Source organism: Sturnus vulgaris, chromosome 2, assembly GCF_052056855.1.
Source record: "Sturnus vulgaris isolate bStuVul1 chromosome 2, bStuVul1.hap1, whole genome shotgun sequence".
Lineage (NCBI taxonomy): Eukaryota > Metazoa > Chordata > Aves > Passeriformes > Sturnidae > Sturnus > Sturnus vulgaris.
The window spans coordinates 57,269,742-57,287,416 of NC_142244.1; the positions used below are offsets into that span (position 1 = coordinate 57,269,742).

The window sequence follows — 17,675 nt, forward strand, 5'->3', positions numbered from 1 at the left end:
AATTCAGAGTGATGGATGGTTTACAAAAGGTCACAGAATGCAAGGTCTCTTTTTGCTTACAGCTTTTCCCCTGAAAAGTCCAGGCTTAGATACTGGAGTTTTTTAAAATTTAGCCCAATGGTACTGCCTAAATGTAGAGTATTTTAGATGGATACAGCTAGTAATAGTGAAATGAACCATAAAATAGTCTTCAGATCATATTTCAACTTACTAGTATAAAATCATTTCATTACAGTCCTTCATTACAATTTGAAGCTGCATGGGCATTGACTAACATAGCGTCGGGCACTTCTGCACAGACTCAGGCTGTTGTACAGTCGAGTAAGTATTACAACTGTGGGGTTTTTGGGGAGGAGGCAGTGGGGGTGGATATTGTGGGAAAAAGAAAGTATTTGGATAACGAATGCCGTTTCTTATCAATACCATTAAAATAATAAATACATGTTTTTCCTAAAGATATATCAGAGATTTCTGAAATATTTCTACATCTGCTCTTAAACATTAATCTGCTTGTCACTAACAATTAATGTTAAAGATACCAGACAGGATTTTCCCATAAAGAAGATAGAGAATGACAGATGATACAAAAACTATGATACAAAAATCTAAGTCCTTTCTCATTCTTGGTTTGATTTCTGAAATCATGTACCATTAATTGCTCTGTGGCTGACACTTATGTTAGGAATTAATTCTTTCTGCCTCAAAGGTGTGTTCATAAATCTTATTGAAGTTGTTAAATACATACAGGTATGTAAGGTTGCACATTTAAATACATTGTTAAGAAAATTACCATCCTTTCCTTGTCTGTATGATTGGTATCTCCTGTACACACGAGTTTGTTGTGCTGCTTTCATTTCTTGTTTAACCAGACAGTGAGAAAGGAAAGAAGCTCTAAAGTCAATTGAAGATGATTTAATAATTTTTTCGGGATTATATCTATAGCTTTTATGGACTGGCATACTTATCTTAAAGCAATCATACTAAATACAACATATTGTCATTAAACAGTAGGTTATAGATAAGCAAATATATAATAAACTGTCTTGACTTACTCATATTCTCATTTTAATATGAGAGAATGGTGACTTAGTTTGATTTTTTTTTTTAAATGTATGAACCTGCTGTTCAAATGAAAATGCTAGTTTATATGTTTTCATGGCTAATAAAATAACTGAATAATTATTAGACTCTGTATAGTTAACATACTGAAGCATTATTATTATTGTTATTAATATTAATATTATCTACAACGAAAATAAGATTTTGATAAAATGATCTTACCAAAATGAACTTTGGATAAAAATCCAAAGGTTTAAAAAAAAACCAAACAAAACAGTATCTTGAATTTGTCTCAAAAATTCCTGATGTGATTTGGACACCTCTGTTTTTAGATTTTCTGGTGTCTAAGTACCTTTGAAAATCTACTCCCAGGTTTTTTCTTCCTTCTCATCTTGCTCATTGGTTAGTCATTGCTTGCTTTCTTTTTCATGTCCTGCAATGTTGTCCTGTTTGAATGAAGCTAACAGAAAGGATGTTTATAGTATTAGCTTTGCAAGCAAAAAATCTCAAAGTGAAAATTAAAAGTAGAATAAAAGTATGTATAGCACAACCAAAAGCATTGCTGTTACCTGAACAATTACTAGAAGTTCAAGCTGGAACATTTTTCTCCCCGAAATCTGTTTAGTTAATGCTTGAAAAGAAGAAAATGTGGTAAATTACTTCAGAGAATCAAAAAGCATTTTACTAATGAAGAGAACACGGGTAAAGTTTAGTCTAAAAGTTTTGTTGCTTTGACTGGGAGATGACCAAGCTGGGAAAACAGTCTCCCAGCTCTTCTCCCTTTAAATTAGGAAAGGTTTGAGGAAACAAAGGAATAGACCCTTGTAGCTACAGAGGAGGCTGATGCAGCCTTAATACAAAAGAAGGCAGCCTCCTGCAATCAGGAGGGACAGATGGTACTTGGAAGGCCGAGCAAAAGAGAAGTACTATATGCACAGAATAGCTCTTGGCAGGAGCCAGTTTGGAGCAGGAGTAATTATTTTTTTTTAGAGTGGTAGGTCAGATAACCTCAACTCGTGCTCTCTCAGGTTGTCCTCCTGCCTGAGTGCTATTATGAAATAGCTTCCTTCCTGGTTTTGAAAGCATACCAGGATTGCAGTGTAATAGAAACTACATAGTTGACCCTCTTCTCTGAAAAATGTTGAATGCATATATGGCTGAATTGTAATCTCAGTAATTGCTGAGAAGGAAGCTAAAATATTCCACTTGAGCTAATGGAAGTGGGATGATTATTATAAGAGTGAGTGTTCTTAAGCAAGTGTGTTGCTGTCCCTGCTTGTCAGTTATAGGCAATGGCTGAATCACTCATCTGGGGTGGGGAAGGAATTTTAGGTTGTCTTTATTTTTCATTGCTCTGTATTTTTCAGGAAAATACATCAGAGTTTTTCTGTCTTATTATCACTTCACATTATCAATAAAATATTGATTCACAGTTGCTCACAAACTGTGTTGCACTTTTTAAGAATTTGTGAAGCTATTTCTGCAAGAAAAAATACTCTTTAACAGTATATAAATTGATCTAGTTTATTCAGACTATAGGATGAGTATGATCATATATAGATTTTTAAAATTGCTGCAATAATTACTGTCTTTCAAACAATATGGGTTGTCTGAAGGAAAACAGTGCATAGGAATAGTAGTGGGATGGTTTCTTAGCTCTGTCAAATATATTTAATTCCACAGAGAATGAGATCTAAAATCAGTACCACTTCCTTAATTTGGTATGTTGCTGGCATTATATAAGAACAAATTAAAACGTGTCTTGGGACTGGCAGATGGATGGAAATCTTCACTGCATATGGAAACTAACTATAGCCACCTCTTGTTTTCTTAAAGTCAAGATTTGAAGCACGTTTGCACAAGTAGGCATGTCGTTCTGCTTGGTATGTGTTGTGATCCTGGATATCTGGAAAATCTGAATTACCGAGACATGAAACCTCACGCCTGCATACTTGAGGGTCTGCCTATCACTTTGAGAAATATGGGGAAATGTTTAAACGTAGGGAACGTTGTTGAGTAATAATTCTGTTATCAAGTCCATTTTTCCCTTCTCTGGATATATATAGAAATGTTCAAGCCGGGTTTTGTGCACCCTTCGTAATAAGAACTTGTATGAGGCATGGTGGAGAATGTGATTTGTGTAAATCAGTGAAATTGTTGCTCATATACCAAGATCCAGTATTAAAAAGATCCAATCTTTGCATTCTGCAGATGCAGTACCCCTCTTTTTGAGACTACTTCATTCACCACACCAGAATGTTTGTGAGCAAGCTGTCTGGGCTCTCGGAAATATTATAGGTAACTTTTTTGTTTTAGTGATTTGAATTCAGGGAGCATTCCATTTTAGAACTTGACTTTTTGAACATTGGCATTATCATAAGAGACTATGTTTCCTCTGAATTCTATGTCTTAATACAATTTTTTTAAAGTATTTATTATGGCCAGAATTACATATATATCTCCTGGGTTTTTTTCTAAATAATAGTATCACTTGTTATGCAAAACATTAATAGGATAAATTTTGTGTTTCCTAAAATATACATACATAATTTTACGTATGTATATTTAATTAAATATGACCTTTTAGGAGTAGACTCTTAGTGAGGAAACATAGAATTTCAGTATCCCAACATGTCATTGCATACATTTCAAGATTTTCCATTTTTAATGTAATTTCTTTTGCAACAATTTTCATTTCTGTAGGTGATGGTCCTCAGTGTAGAGATTATGTCATATCACTGGGAGTTGTCAAACCTCTTCTGTCCTTCATCAATCCCTCCATTCCCATCACCTTCCTTCGGAACGTCACATGGGTCATTGTAAATCTCTGCAGGAATAAGGACCCCCCACCGCCTATGGAGACAGTTCAGGAGGTAAATAAAGAATTATGAGACAGATAATGTTTTATACTCTGGGTTGGAGGCCAAATGTTTTACGTTGTCATAGAACAAATTTTTGCCTGTTTTTTGTCACTACACGTGTTGTGTCATTCTGCCATTTGTTAGATTAAATAATTTGAGCAATTTGGTGGTTCTTAGTACAGCTGTAATGAAGGTATTTATAATGTCTGAAACGGAGTAAGACTAAAGTGATGAGCTATACAACAAAAAATTAACACACTAGAAAGCGTTAAAATACTCAGCATTACATGTTTTCACTAAAAAAAAAGGCTACAATTTGATTCTGTACATAGAAGAATTAAAATGGAATTATTTTCAGCAAAAGGAGGTGTGAGTAAACTGTGACATGTAGTGTGGTTTGTGTTTCAATTCAGTGTGCACATGCAGTCAATGGCAAGTCCCAACTTGAGCAGAAATCCTGAAAATCTTTTAAACTGGTGAATAGAGGAAATGCTCAGTTGATAGGGTCAGTCAGCACAGTTACTAAAATGGAGCTAGTTGACTAGAACTGTAATTGTAGGTTAAGATCTATCTCTTTAAGATAAATTCAAAAGTGTAGATACAGTTTTTGAAGCCCTGTGAAGTATGTTACTGTTAACAGCTAAACTTTAATGAAATATTTTAAATGAAGCAGAGAAACAAGGAAAATTTGCAAGTAATGCTTTACTAAACAAAACACTCTGTTCAAAGCAGTTTTATCACAACCCATTTTTATATTTTTTCCATATGTGATTACAAAAAATTAAACTTGAATCCAAGAGGTTTATATGTTGATACTAGACTAATAATTTTTATTGTGTGTGATAACAAAGCTTTAAAAATAGTAGCAGGGTGTCTTATCTCTGTTATTTGCTTGTTATCCCTCAAAATACAGTCTACATTCTGTGTCTGGAATATAATACTGTCTCACTTTCACAAATCTGAAATACAGATAATACAGATATTTTTATACATACTTTGAGGGAGTGATCAGCTGCTGGGAAGTGTATGATTGCAATATACTAAAGCAGACTCACGTTAAGGTTTGTGATTGCAATACTTGGATTCATAATTTTACCACCAATTTTGTTCTACTCTAATGACTGATGAACTTCTTTTCAGATTTTGCCAGCATTGTGTGTTCTCATTTACCATACAGATATAAACGTAAGTAATTTCTAAAGTTTTAGATATTTAGATTCTTTGTTTTCTTTATAAAGATAATGCTGCAGGATTGTGTTAAAGTGGTAAACTTGGGTTTCTGTGTTAATTTATGTAATTGTCATAATTAATAATAATTAATTATTATAATAATATAATTAAATATATATAATATAATAATAACATAATTAAATATGAAGACTAATGTGACTGTAGTCATTCACAGCATGAAAAAATAGTGCAAATACCATTTCTGAAATACCTTTTGTAAAAGATGGCATTTATCCTGTACATTTGAAATAGCTTTTAAAAAATCCTATCTTGAATTAAGCAGTAGAAAATTAAATAGCCAGTTTTGCCAACAGCTGCATTTAATTCTGCCCCAATATATAATTTTGCATGGATGATATGTAATATGTGTAAAAAAAGTACATGTAGTTCTGTATATCAGTCCAGTCAAATATTGTGATCATAAGGGTAAACCTAACTTCTGTAACCTGTTAGGTGCCTGACTTTGCAACATTTAATTAAAGAAGTCACATATGAAAATATATTTAAACAAACAGCTATAAACTATTGTTTTGTGGCACCTTTGACAATCTTCATGTTTTTAATACTAAACCTTCAGTACTTCCCACATTCCTGATTGATGAGTTTACCTGCATTTTTCCAGGTAATGTCCTAGGGAGTGGATTTACCTCATGAAGCCTTATATATTGCTGCTTCAGAACAAAGATCTGTGTAGCTGAGGGTTATTGAGCTGCTTTTCTCCTTCCATCAGGACTTTGTTATCTCTATAGTGATCCTTTAGTTTTGGGAGGAAGGAATTGAACCCTTGTGTTGGGTTTGGGGATAAAATAAAGCATAAGGTCGGTGGGACTGTCATTTGTTAGTTCAACACTGTAGTAGCAGTGTTTCTGCTGCTTTTTTACTGGTAAAGTGGGCTTGTCTCCACAAAATATTTGTACACTTTAAGCTGGGATTTTGCCAGGGTTTTCCCAGTTTGAGTGGGAGACAGCACATGGTGACTTTTCAATGAGTAATTTGGACAAAGCTGAAGGGAATTCATTGCAAAACGAAATATACTTCTAACCTGTAGGCTCTTTTTCCCTGCCAAATTTTAAAGCTTTTTGCAAGCAATGATTGTTATGAGAGCTTACTGATGTAGGTATGAGACTGTGATGCCAGGTTTTGACTGATCTCAATTAGGGTGTCCGTCATTTTGATCCAGAGAGTCAGGTGCTAGTTTGGAGGTACCAGTCTGGTCCCAGCCTCTCTGTACTGGAGCAGCAAACCTATCTTTGGAGATGAGTCAGTGATGCAGGTAGGTCAGCCCACAGTCCTGTGAGCACTTCTGGCGGCTGCTGCTCTCGTCACCAGCAGGGCTGTGGGGCAGCAAACTGGTGAGGCACCATCTCTCACTGCTTCTGCTGCCGTAGTGGCTCCACTGCAGCACGTTCTGCTGTCCCTGCAGTACAGGAGGTGAGGGCAGCAGCAGGCTGTGGCAGGAAAGCCTTTGGGCTGTGCTGGCTGGCATCCTGAGCTGGGCAGCAGCAGCCTGTGGGTCAGGACTGTAAAGTCCTTCCTATATTCTAGTACTGCAGTATTCAGCTCTTCTCATAGCTGGAAATTTTAAATGGGTATCAGTTTTAAAAGTAGGCTAGATCTAGGTACCTCAACAGATTATGTGGTGTCCAGATTTCTTTTCCTGTAGTTCCTAACATCATCTCTGTGTGATGTGATATCCCTCTCTACTGGCTTTGTTTCTGCTTCAGGTACTGCCTTTCAAGTACTAACTTTTGTACCTGTCTATTTTTGAGGGGTTTCTAATCTTCGTTATCAAGTCATCAGTGACTTGTTTTTTCTTTTAAGATTCTCAGGTGGCCCTGCATGATAGGCATTTCTCTGTAGGTTTTGCTTTGCTTGAACACTTCAACAGTTGCCACATTACAATAGTTGCTAGTCTCTTAGCTGGTATAAGAACTCCTTTGCTATGTTTTTTATTTTTAATATGAAGGCAGGAGAAGGCATACATCCAGACTTGTTTGCAGTTTCACTTCAGAACTGCACTGTGAATCAGAAATGCTAAGGTGTCAAATGGATTAGAGACTTAAGGGAATTTATGTATTCCATAATCATAAAATAGCACAGCTAACAAATTACAGCCATGCTAAGAAGGCTGTACTGGTATTTTCTTCAGAAAGTTACTAGCACAGCTACTTACTTAAGCTGGTTGTCTATCTTGGAATGCAAATCAAGCCCAACAGTTTACTTCTGTGAGATGATGTAAGCTGTCACTTTGTGCACCAATATGTGGTATTTAATTAAAAAGGAATTTGAGAAGACATACAGAAATTACTCTGATTGAACAAATGGCCCTGGTTTTCATAGTTGTACATAATAATCTAACATATTACTGATTAGGTCTCATCACAATCATGTTTAAGTTTTTCCTATAACTAAATTGCATGGTTTCCCCTGTCCACCCCCAGATAAGTGGAATATTGCTCACTAAATTAAGCCCTCATTATGTGGATTTTTCTGTTCAACGTGTAAACCATGTTCTCTCCAATTTGTAGATTCTTGTGGACACTGTTTGGGCTTTGTCCTACTTAACAGATGGTGGAAATGAACAGATACAAATGGTGATTGATTCAGGAGTTGTACCTTTTCTAGTTCCCCTTCTGAGTCATCAGGAGGTTAAAGTTCAAGTAAGTCTGATTCAGTTCTGTTTGAATAGTCCTTTATATGCTGTTTGCTAAAAAAATATGTCTTACAGTATTTATTAGTTGAGTTAGTGAGATGAACATTTATAGCTACATTTTGTGCAAGTAAAACGGAAGAAAAAATGTTACCTACACTGGGGAAAAAATAATAAAAAAAAAGAAAACTCAAGCAAAACAGTACTAACACAGTTTTAAGGAAAGTGACAGGTTAAATATTAACTTCCATTATGTGATTACCCGGATGCCTTCCTTTTGTAGTCCTAAAATATTTGATGACAATAGATTTTATGTTTTCCAGAATTCAAGTAATATGCACTCTTTCTGGTGTTGCATACATGGGTTTGTGCATATTCTATCTAAATAGCTCATGGAAATCAGTATTTTGAAAATTCAGAGTATGAAAATATTTGCAAATGCCGAGTGCTTTTACTAAAGTAAATTTGTAATTAGCTGTGAATGGTTAACTGAGCTTACTTGATTAATTTTAAAGACAATGTGAAACTAAAAGTTAGTTAATGTGTACTGGGTTTTTTATGAACCATCCACTGTAATATGGAGCTCTTCTGTGTATCTGTGCATTTCATGTTCAGTTTGTACTTTGGATGAGATTTGGCTGTCTTGAAACTTGTCAGACTAGTTCACTTGATGAAAGAAGTCTCTTCAGTATTCTGTCACTTGTAAAGCATTTACTGACCAATACATAAAGTTGTAAAGTCCATTTCTGTAATCACCTGAGACTCAGTAAGTAGTTGTGAGGTTTTGAATGCCCTTGTGGGGAGCTGAATGGAGGTGAGCAACCTCAGCAGACAAAGAGGCTAGAAAGAAGCTGGTGTTGGAATTGTAACACAGACCAGCTACATGATGAATTAATCTTGTAAGGTTTTAATATTCTTTTAATTTCTCATCTTTGCACTTTTTGAGTTGAGCTGCAGTGCATTTATTCTGTGGTGTACTGTGTCTTTTGATGAAAGAGTATCCGTTTTGCTGATGTAGCTCAGAGGATGAAGTGCTAAATTGTGTTTTGCGAAGTGTTTTTATAAAGAGACATCTTAAAATTATCTTTGTTATAGTGTAAGTAACAGCAATGTCTTTAACATGCAATTTTTTTTCCTTCCCACTTTGGATATTCAGACAGCAGCACTGAGAGCAGTAGGCAACATAGTAACTGGTACTGATGAGCAGACACAAGTTGTTCTCAATTGTGATGTTTTGTCTTATTTCCCACATCTCCTGACGCATCCAAAAGAGAAGATAAACAAGGTATGATTTGCTTCTTCCTAACTTAGTAATTTTTTTTTAAGAAATAAAACACTAGCCTGTGGAATGTTACAGAAGAATTTCCTATAGTTGTTATATCCGTCATGTGAGCAGTTTTGTATAAAGATGCAGCCCTTGAGGCTGGTGCTTAATTAAGACTTAAACCAGCCATATGGAGTATCCGTGCTTTGGTGTTGATGCCTCGTGCTTTCTGGGAGGACTGAAGGGTTTTGCTTTGAAGTGAGATACTTTCTATTTGCAAAGTGAGTAACTGGCTAACTTCAGTTACAGTTTTTCATCATTTTAGTTGAGTGCAGTGAGTTGCGTATGACTGATCCAGTTTTCCCACTCCACCTTTTCATAGTAAAGTTTGTTCACCTTCAGGGAAGGTGGGTGTATTGCTGTCCTTTCCTGAAAATTGTCTCTGCATTTCATATCCTTCCTTTTGGCAGAAATAATTTCAGTGCTGCAAGGATTGGGTGGAATAGGGAGAGTTTGATGAAAGTGATCAGTGCCTCCTTTTCCAGAGCCATATTTCATGATATTTGGGGTTTTTTTTTAGTCATTGTGCCATTTTCCATTGCAAAGATGGTCTGGCTGAGGAGAAGGCTTTTTTGTTTAGATTATGTGATTCCCCCATATAGAGTATCATTGAGGAGAAATCTGTTTGTGAGGAATCTCTGTTTCTTCAGGCCCTGTCAGCTGTGAAGATCTCTGAAGAAGTTATCTTTGACAGTCAGACTGATGTGATTTATTTTTGCCTGCCCTCTTAACTCTCACAAAAGAATGATGAAGAGCTCTTTTGAATGCCAAGGAAATATTTTTGTACCAAAAAAAAAAAAGTCCAGAAATACTTTGAATTTTGTTTCAAGTCTATATTGTGAGAGGCAAATAGAAATAAAAGCAAGATACACATTTTTAAAAAAGTGGGAAGCCATGTTTTTTCCCTGCAGTGCTTCATAATTGCCTGCTTGCCACGTCTTTTACTTAAGATTGGAGCCTTTTGAAGATGTTCTGGATTGTCATGACAAGTATCTTCTTTGTAACTGGGAATTTATAACTGCCATGAGATAGGTGGTAGCTATGTGGATGAACCTCCTGAAGGAGTAACTGCTGAGCAAAGTCACAGGATGGAGTGTCATGTGTGATACTTGAATGAGATTTGTGGACACCATGTTACACAAAGAAAATGGGAGATGGAATCTTTCTTTTATCATAGCAGAAAGGTACTACTGAGCTGTCAGTAGTAGGATTACAGGACAAGTCCTTTTATTATGATGCTTTACCAGTTTTCCTATTTTCCTTCTAAAACGGATTGAAAGTTTAAAGCCTGTCTGTCACTCCAGCAGTGGGAAATGGATATAAGGTTTACATCAGTATTACCCCTGATTTATGGAGACACTCCTTCTACGAGAGAGAATCTGGCCCTATGAATAATCATATTAATTTTACATTGATTCCTTGTTGTCTTTCACAGTGCAATCAAAGTTTGTATGCTAGAAGTGCTACTGAGGAGACCTGTTTAGTGATTGCTCATAGTATGATTTTAGGTTTTGAGGTGGTTAGGTTTAGTTGAGTTATATATTTCATCTGACTACTTTTTAAAAATGCTTTGCTTTTTTGCTTTATCCCATTGTAGGAAGCAGTTTGGTTCCTTTCCAATATCACAGCAGGAAACCAGCAACAAGTTCAGGCTGTAATAGATGCTGGGCTAATCCCCATGATCATACACCAGCTGGCTAAGGTCAGTCAAGCTATCAGCTATGCAAGTTGTCATCCTCTTTTTATAAATCTGACATGAGGAGTTTGTGATTTTTAATAAGTTTGACAGATGTTTCCATGCTGATTTTAATGAGCTATTAATTTTATTTTTCAGGGGGACTTCGGGACACAAAAAGAAGCTGCTTGGGCAATTAGCAATTTGACAATAAGTGGGAGAAAAGATCAGGTATGTGTAGTGGGATTTCAAGCTGTCACTAAAATGTTGCACATGCAGCCATTTGTGTAGAAGCACAATGTTGAAAGCATTTTTTTTTAAAATTTTAATTATTTAGGTTGAATACCTTGTACAACAAAATGTAATCCCACCATTCTGCAATCTACTCTCAGTAAAGGATTCTCAAGTGGTACAGGTTGTGCTGGATGGCCTGAAAAACATCCTGATAATGGCTGGTGATGAGGCTAGCACAATAGCTGAAATTATAGAAGAGTGTGGAGGTAAGAGCTTACTAGGCTTTTAAAAAATTTAATTGGCTGGATGTCATTCTGTCTTCCCCTTGTTGCTGTTGATGTTTACTGCAGTGTTATTTAACATGGGCTATTTGAGTAAACAAGGGAGACTTTTTAATGAGAGACATTACTTTTTTTTCCTGTTTATTTCAGTTTGGAGATGGCTGTGTAGAGGCAATTGTTGAAGGAGCTTTCTGTAGCTTAGGTATTTTTTAGATTTCAATGAGAATAGTAATTCCTTTAATTTGATAATTGCACATACTTTGTCCTGTGGTAAAACACACTGTTCTTACTCTGGTGCATTGCCTTGGAAGCAGTTTTAGGATCATGATTTCATTACAGACCAAAGCAGGATGAAGTGTCTTTTCAATATCACAATCTAAGTTGTAATGTATGCTAATTAATGTGTTATTATAAAGAGATATTGAAGAACGTAATGCACTGGGAGCTTTTCTCTTGTGTTATTCCACATCCACTTTGAAAGTGGGGCTAGTGTTCTGGCTGCTTTGTTACCTTGCTGTTTTAAACTTACAGGCAACACACAAATGTGGTCTCTTCTTGCAATGACTAACCCAAAAGTTATGTAGTAGACAGAAGTTTTTAAAAATAAGAGTTTTATCTTACTTATCTCAAACAAAGAGAAGACTCCATTATCCATTGTTCATAAAATGGAGTATTCCCTGGCATGTAAAGTTCATAAAATACTTCTTTCCTCTTAGAGACAAAGATAGGTGCTGTGTAGATCATATTTTCAAACTGAGCTGCATCTTTTCTAGTGTGTTTCAGTAGTAATGTTTAATAATTTTTCTTATTTTTTAAAGTAGTCAGTAGCTCTGGTTTAATCTTACAAAACTCTCTTCCATTTTTTTTTTTATTCAGGGCTAGAGAAAATTGAAGCCTTGCAACAGCACGAGAATGAAGACATTTATAAACTAGCATTTGAAATTATAGATCAATATTTCTCTGGTGATGATGTAAGTATCCTAAAGATGGAAAAGTAGATCCACTATGCTCTTAGCATAGTAACTACATTGTCACTGTTCCTCAGCTCCAGTGGTCACGAACATACATTATCTCCAAAGTCAGTTTTCCTGATCCTTGTTCAGTAGAGTTTTCCTCAGTTTAAAGTCTTTGAAGAGTTTCTTAATACCAGGACTTTTCTTCAACAAAATCAAGAGGACTACTCTAGTTTTGCCTAATGAATTGATTGGTGCTCACTTAATTTTGTCAGATTGGTGTGTAATTACTTGTGCTTAGAATCCAGACAGTTCTCTGGCTCTCCTTTTTATTTTTTCTCCTTTTTATTTTCTCATACATCAGTCTTTGAAAGGGTCAGTGGATCCTTACTCTCAGATAAATTTTTGTGTTTAGACTCTGTATTTGTTTGGTCTGGATTCTGCAGTGAAAAGACTAATGAAAACTATTAACACTTTCTGAAACTGTTTGATCTAGACCGTGCAGTATTTTGTTGCACCCAGATTAGGTATTTTGACCCTCTGGTTCTAGCTCCTCCTGCTACTGGCTGCCTGTGGGTTCTTGAGGAGCACTTCAAAATGAAATTCGAAGACAAATTATCTTTTCTATGCTGTCCAGGTTGTCTGTAGTTCTACAGCCTAGCAGACCTACGTTTTCAGTTCTTCTCTTAAATTGAACTCTCCAAATGCCAGCTCTGACTTCAGGACTCAATAATTTTCAATTCATGGGCCCATCATGTGATTGAGAAGTTAGTCACCAGAGGTTAAGATATGTGAAAAGTTCCCTATGTCTGTAGAGATTGTGTGAACAATGTCTTAGAGTCACCACAGAGATCCTAAAACTTCTTTGTCTAACTGAAGAGCACATTCTGGTTGATGTGAATGCAAAAATATCCCTATTGAGGTTAGTACTCCCTTCTGTGCATTTACTTTCTACATTAACACAATCTATGCCTGATGGGCTGAGTATGCCTCTGTATCAAGAGCAGGACTTACTTTCAGATTACTATATTGTTTCTATGTTTTCTGGATCTTCTGAGACTCAGAACTGTAGAAATTCCATAATTGCTCCAGGGAGACAAGAGGTTGGTTATGGTAGTGTTAGATTGACTGTCCAGGAGTGTTCTCACTTGCCTTCTGTCACTTCAGGATCTTCTGTATTCTCATGAGATATTGCTGGCTGCTTGATGTCCCTTCATTGCTAATCCCATCTGTTCGTTTGCTGAGCCCTGTAAAGTGCACAGCCTGTACTTTAGGACCAGCAGTAACAGCTTCCTGACTTCAGTTTCTTGTGTTAAAGGCAGGTGAGCTTAGGTGGGGTTACTTTGTAGTATCCCTGCAGAAGGCAGAAGTGCTAATTTATCAAAACAAAAACGTTTTGCAAAACATTCTGAAACCAGACTCCAAGTTCATGGGGGCATGACGTGCAGATTGCTGTCAGGAAAGGCCTCAATCTCTTTCCCTCGGTTTAAACAGTGTCACCCAAAGTAAAGAGAGAGATTTTTAGGTGAGTCAGTTTTGATGTGTGCACTACTGCAAGGCCAGGTCTCAGAAAGCTGTTCAGACCCCCCACGCAAGGGCTCTTTCCTGCTTCAGAATGACACACGGTCTCAAATGAGGCTCAGAGAACAGTGCAGCTGGTGGTTCGCAGGAGGATGGGTAGAGTCTGAAGTTGTGCATTTTGTTGGCTACTGACCATGTTATTTGCTATTCCTTGAGGCTGTAAATACCGAAATTCTAACGGCTCTGAGGAAGCTGGGTAAAGTTGTCTGCTGATTCCTTTCACTCTCTATCCATAGAGCAATGAAGTACTTCTGGTTTAAAACCAAATTCAGACTGTGCTTATATAAAACTGCTCTGAAATGAGTAGTTCTAAACCTTCAAATTCTGATAGGAGATACTGAGAACTCTCATAAGCTTTATATAAGTATTTCTATCAGCTGCTGATAAAAATATGTTTTCATGTTGAAAGAAAATGGGAAAAAGTACAAACTAATTTAGGAATCCACAACTAGTGATTAGCCAACTCCAGAAGTACTAAAAATTGGCACTGAAAATTAAATTGCACAGCTAAAATAGCAACTGCTTTGACCAAACAGCAGCACTGTCCCTAATCATTACAATTTTTGGTTTCCCTGATGGTATTAGAACAGAGTTGATGCATTGTTCTTTTTAAACTATTTGGGGAATTGAATTGGAAAAATGGATCTAATTTTACTGCAATAATATTTTAAAAATAAGAAAACATTAGCATTTCTGAATGTTTTCTCTGTGTACCCAATCATGCAGGAAGTTGCCACTCATGTGTTGCTGCTGTTGTGTTTTGTAGATCGATGAAGACCCCAGTCTCATTCCTGAAGCCACTCAAGGAGGTACTTACAACTTCGACCCAACAGCCAACCTTCAAACAAAAGAATTTAATTTCTAAGTTCAAAAAAAGTGCAGCTTCTCTTGTCCCACACCAGTACGAAGCACCACCAGATGGCTACCAAGTGAAGAAACAAAAGGCTCCAAGACACACATGCCTCTTCATTTTGATGCTTCTAAAGCAAGCCATGTATTGGTCACTTTGCAGTTGCCAAACATCACTATCACATGGACTGTAAATGCATATGCATGATCTCTTAAACTGTTTCAGAATTCTTTTTAACAGTCCCAACTACCTTTTTTGCCTTTTTCCTGGTGCCACATGCTGACAACCGCAATCTGCAGTTTTGTTAAGAATATTCCATAGTGGTGGCACATTGGCTTTCCACGGAAAAGTAGCTTCTTTGGAAATTGGTGCGCTGTGGATCAAGACACTTTGGTATGATGCATACATTTTGGAAGACTTTACAGGGGCCCAGTTTGCTCTGAGCCTCCATCATCGTCCTCCACAAACATATTTTCATAAACTTTATGTGGAAGAATAGATTCAAAAATGCAAGCCAAATGAATTTCATTGGTGAAACTGAAATAAAAGTAACTTATAAAAACACAACACTTGGCAATTGATTAAACACTTAAGTTTAAAACAAACAAAAAACTACTTCAGTTATCAGTAATTGATGTGTGTTCATTAACTGCCTCAGAAACCAGGGTTGGAGAATGAACTGTAGATTTGGACTGGTAAAGCTTTTGCCATTATACCTAATTTTTGAGAACAGCGAGCCCTATTTGACCACTCACTTCAGCCTGTGTGTTCCTGCTGTTTTGAAGTAATCAAATGCTGTGCATGGTATTTTACCTGAGCTACAACCTGTTACGGACTTGAACTTCTGTTTAAGCTGAAAGCAAGAGTCCCAGACTGTAGAAAAAAAATTCTGTCCAAAAAAATGTATTAGTTAAAAAGAATCTTGCTTTCAACTTTCAGTAGTCAATATCTTCTGTTTTAAATTGATAATTGGATATGGTTGATTTATATTGGGTTTAAACTGTGGAGCTTTCATGTTTACTGTAATTTAGTCTTAAACTATTTTTTACTTAGTAACCAGTGCTTATGATGATGTGGTTGGCAACAAACCAGCAACTACTTAGAAGCGTCATAAAAGCTTCATTCTTGGAGTATTGGAAGAATAATTCACAAGTTAGTCTCAAATCTTATTCATGTGATTAAAAACATACAAACTGGTTGATGTGTGAGGCTGTATGGAAGCTGCCGTTACTCAGCGTAAACCTGATGTGCAGCGCACATTAAATAACTTTATATAAGGTATGTGAAGTCATTGCTTTTGGAAAATCGCCTGACCCAGTCACTTTCAAAGAGATTTTGGTATTACTGGGGCGAAGATCGGTAATTTTGAAATTCTGTAAGCTATCACACAAACTGGTTTTGTTGCTGTTGTTTACTGGGTGTAATTTCCCAATGCATTGATGTGAAGGGATAGAAAAATCTAAACTAATTTAGTTATTGGATGTGGGTTGTATTTACTGTGATGAAGATAAGGACAGATGCCATCAGAGCTTTGTGGATCAGCTGTTTTTCCACTGATGAACAACACATAGCAGGTGTGCATTCATTAAATATATATCTGCCAAGGTGGAGCCACTTTAAAGAGTGAGTTGTCTTGTATCTCAGCTGGATACAAGCGTATGTTTAAACTGCAAGATTTTTACTTGCTAGATAATCTGTTTTAATATAGTGGTTTGGCCTCTGATTATTTATAGGTTTTATAAATTTTAGAATCAATTTCTCTTTAAGGTGGCTCAGATTTTTCAACTCTTGTGCACATAAAATTGAGTTGAAGTTCATTGTGCCTTTTTTCTTTTCCCAGAAGTTGAGTTGAAGCTTCATATGGTAACTGCATCCTATTCACACACTATAGTCTAAAATCTTGAAACTGTGTGGTGTTCGCTAAAAAACTAAACAATAAAAAGTCAAAGTTAGGTAAGGTCACAAAGTTTTTGTGAAATCAGAGTTCCAGCAGATGTTATTGTGAACAAATATTTCCCTCCTTCCAATTCAGTCTTGTCTCCTGAACGCCATATAGACTGATGCATACCCGGTTCAGCCTCCACTCACTGTTATTCTAGAGATTACATACAAATTGATACTGAAACAAGAGTTTTTCTCTACTGTAAAGATTCGATCCTTTTCTTGCACTCAATGCATTACAATAAAAGTGAACATCGGAGAACTGGGTAAGGCAGAACAAAGTGCTTGCTCAGTTCTTTCTGTTGTGACCTTATCAGCTTTTGATTGGGATTGCACCATTTCATAGTTAATAAAGGAAACAAAGTATATTGCTGCACTTTTACGTTTTCAGAACAGTGTTTAAAATTGCATTGTTTTTATTATTTTTTTAAACTATCAGTTAAAATAGACTAAAACGTTCTTTCAAAGAGGCATCTAAATGTGTTCCTAATTTTGTATATGGGCTTAGGTTTTGTAACCAATAAAAAGCTGCTATCAAATACTATAAAACATTCAAGAACTTATTTTGAAGATTATGGAACTGCTTAGTCTTCATGGATTGATTTAGGGGTTTTTGTCTTTGACTAGATATTAGTTAGCAGAACTCCGCATCAAAGTTTGAAGTATGTTACAAGTATGAATAAAGTAAGCTAATGCAGTCATCTCTGAAACTTTGGATACAGAGTTTTATACTTTGTATGGAGATGTTTCCCGGGTGTGTACAGGGGCCTGTGGTAAGTGGGCTGCAGCTGCTCCATATAATTACTGAAATAGTGACTTCAGTTCAAAGGCCTGAAGGTGGACCAAGATTGGTGAGGAGCTTCGACCATTGTCTTCTGCCTCCAGAAACATCCTTTCGGGCTCCTGGTGCAAGGCTGAGTGCTGATTCAGCGTTAATTCAAGCTCAGGATGCTGCACAAAGGGCGCCCAACTCCTGCCCAGTGTGGGTTGGGATGGAGTGTGCACCAGAACTTTCATGGCCAGTATCCCTCTCCCT

General features: G+C 36.5%; 1 protein-coding gene across 1 annotated transcript in view; it reads left to right on the forward strand.

The window, feature by feature from the left end:
- The window catches only part of KPNA3 (karyopherin subunit alpha 3), a 47,521-nt gene extending 30,172 nt beyond the window's left edge, over window positions 1-17,349 (forward strand). Inside the window, exons 7-17 of the mRNA XM_014868836.2 lie at window positions 236-321; window positions 3,271-3,357; window positions 3,763-3,932; window positions 5,061-5,105; window positions 7,679-7,810; window positions 8,957-9,085; window positions 10,722-10,826; window positions 10,959-11,030; window positions 11,137-11,299; window positions 12,191-12,285; window positions 14,615-17,349. Of these exons, the coding sequence (XP_014724322.1) occupies window positions 236-321; window positions 3,271-3,357; window positions 3,763-3,932; window positions 5,061-5,105; window positions 7,679-7,810; window positions 8,957-9,085; window positions 10,722-10,826; window positions 10,959-11,030; window positions 11,137-11,299; window positions 12,191-12,285; window positions 14,615-14,713 (1,183 nt within the window). The 3' untranslated portion in view covers window positions 14,714-17,349. The remainder of the gene's footprint in view (window positions 1-235; window positions 322-3,270; window positions 3,358-3,762; window positions 3,933-5,060; window positions 5,106-7,678; window positions 7,811-8,956; window positions 9,086-10,721; window positions 10,827-10,958; window positions 11,031-11,136; window positions 11,300-12,190; window positions 12,286-14,614) is intronic.
- The last annotated feature ends 326 nt before the right edge of the window (window positions 17,350-17,675 follow it).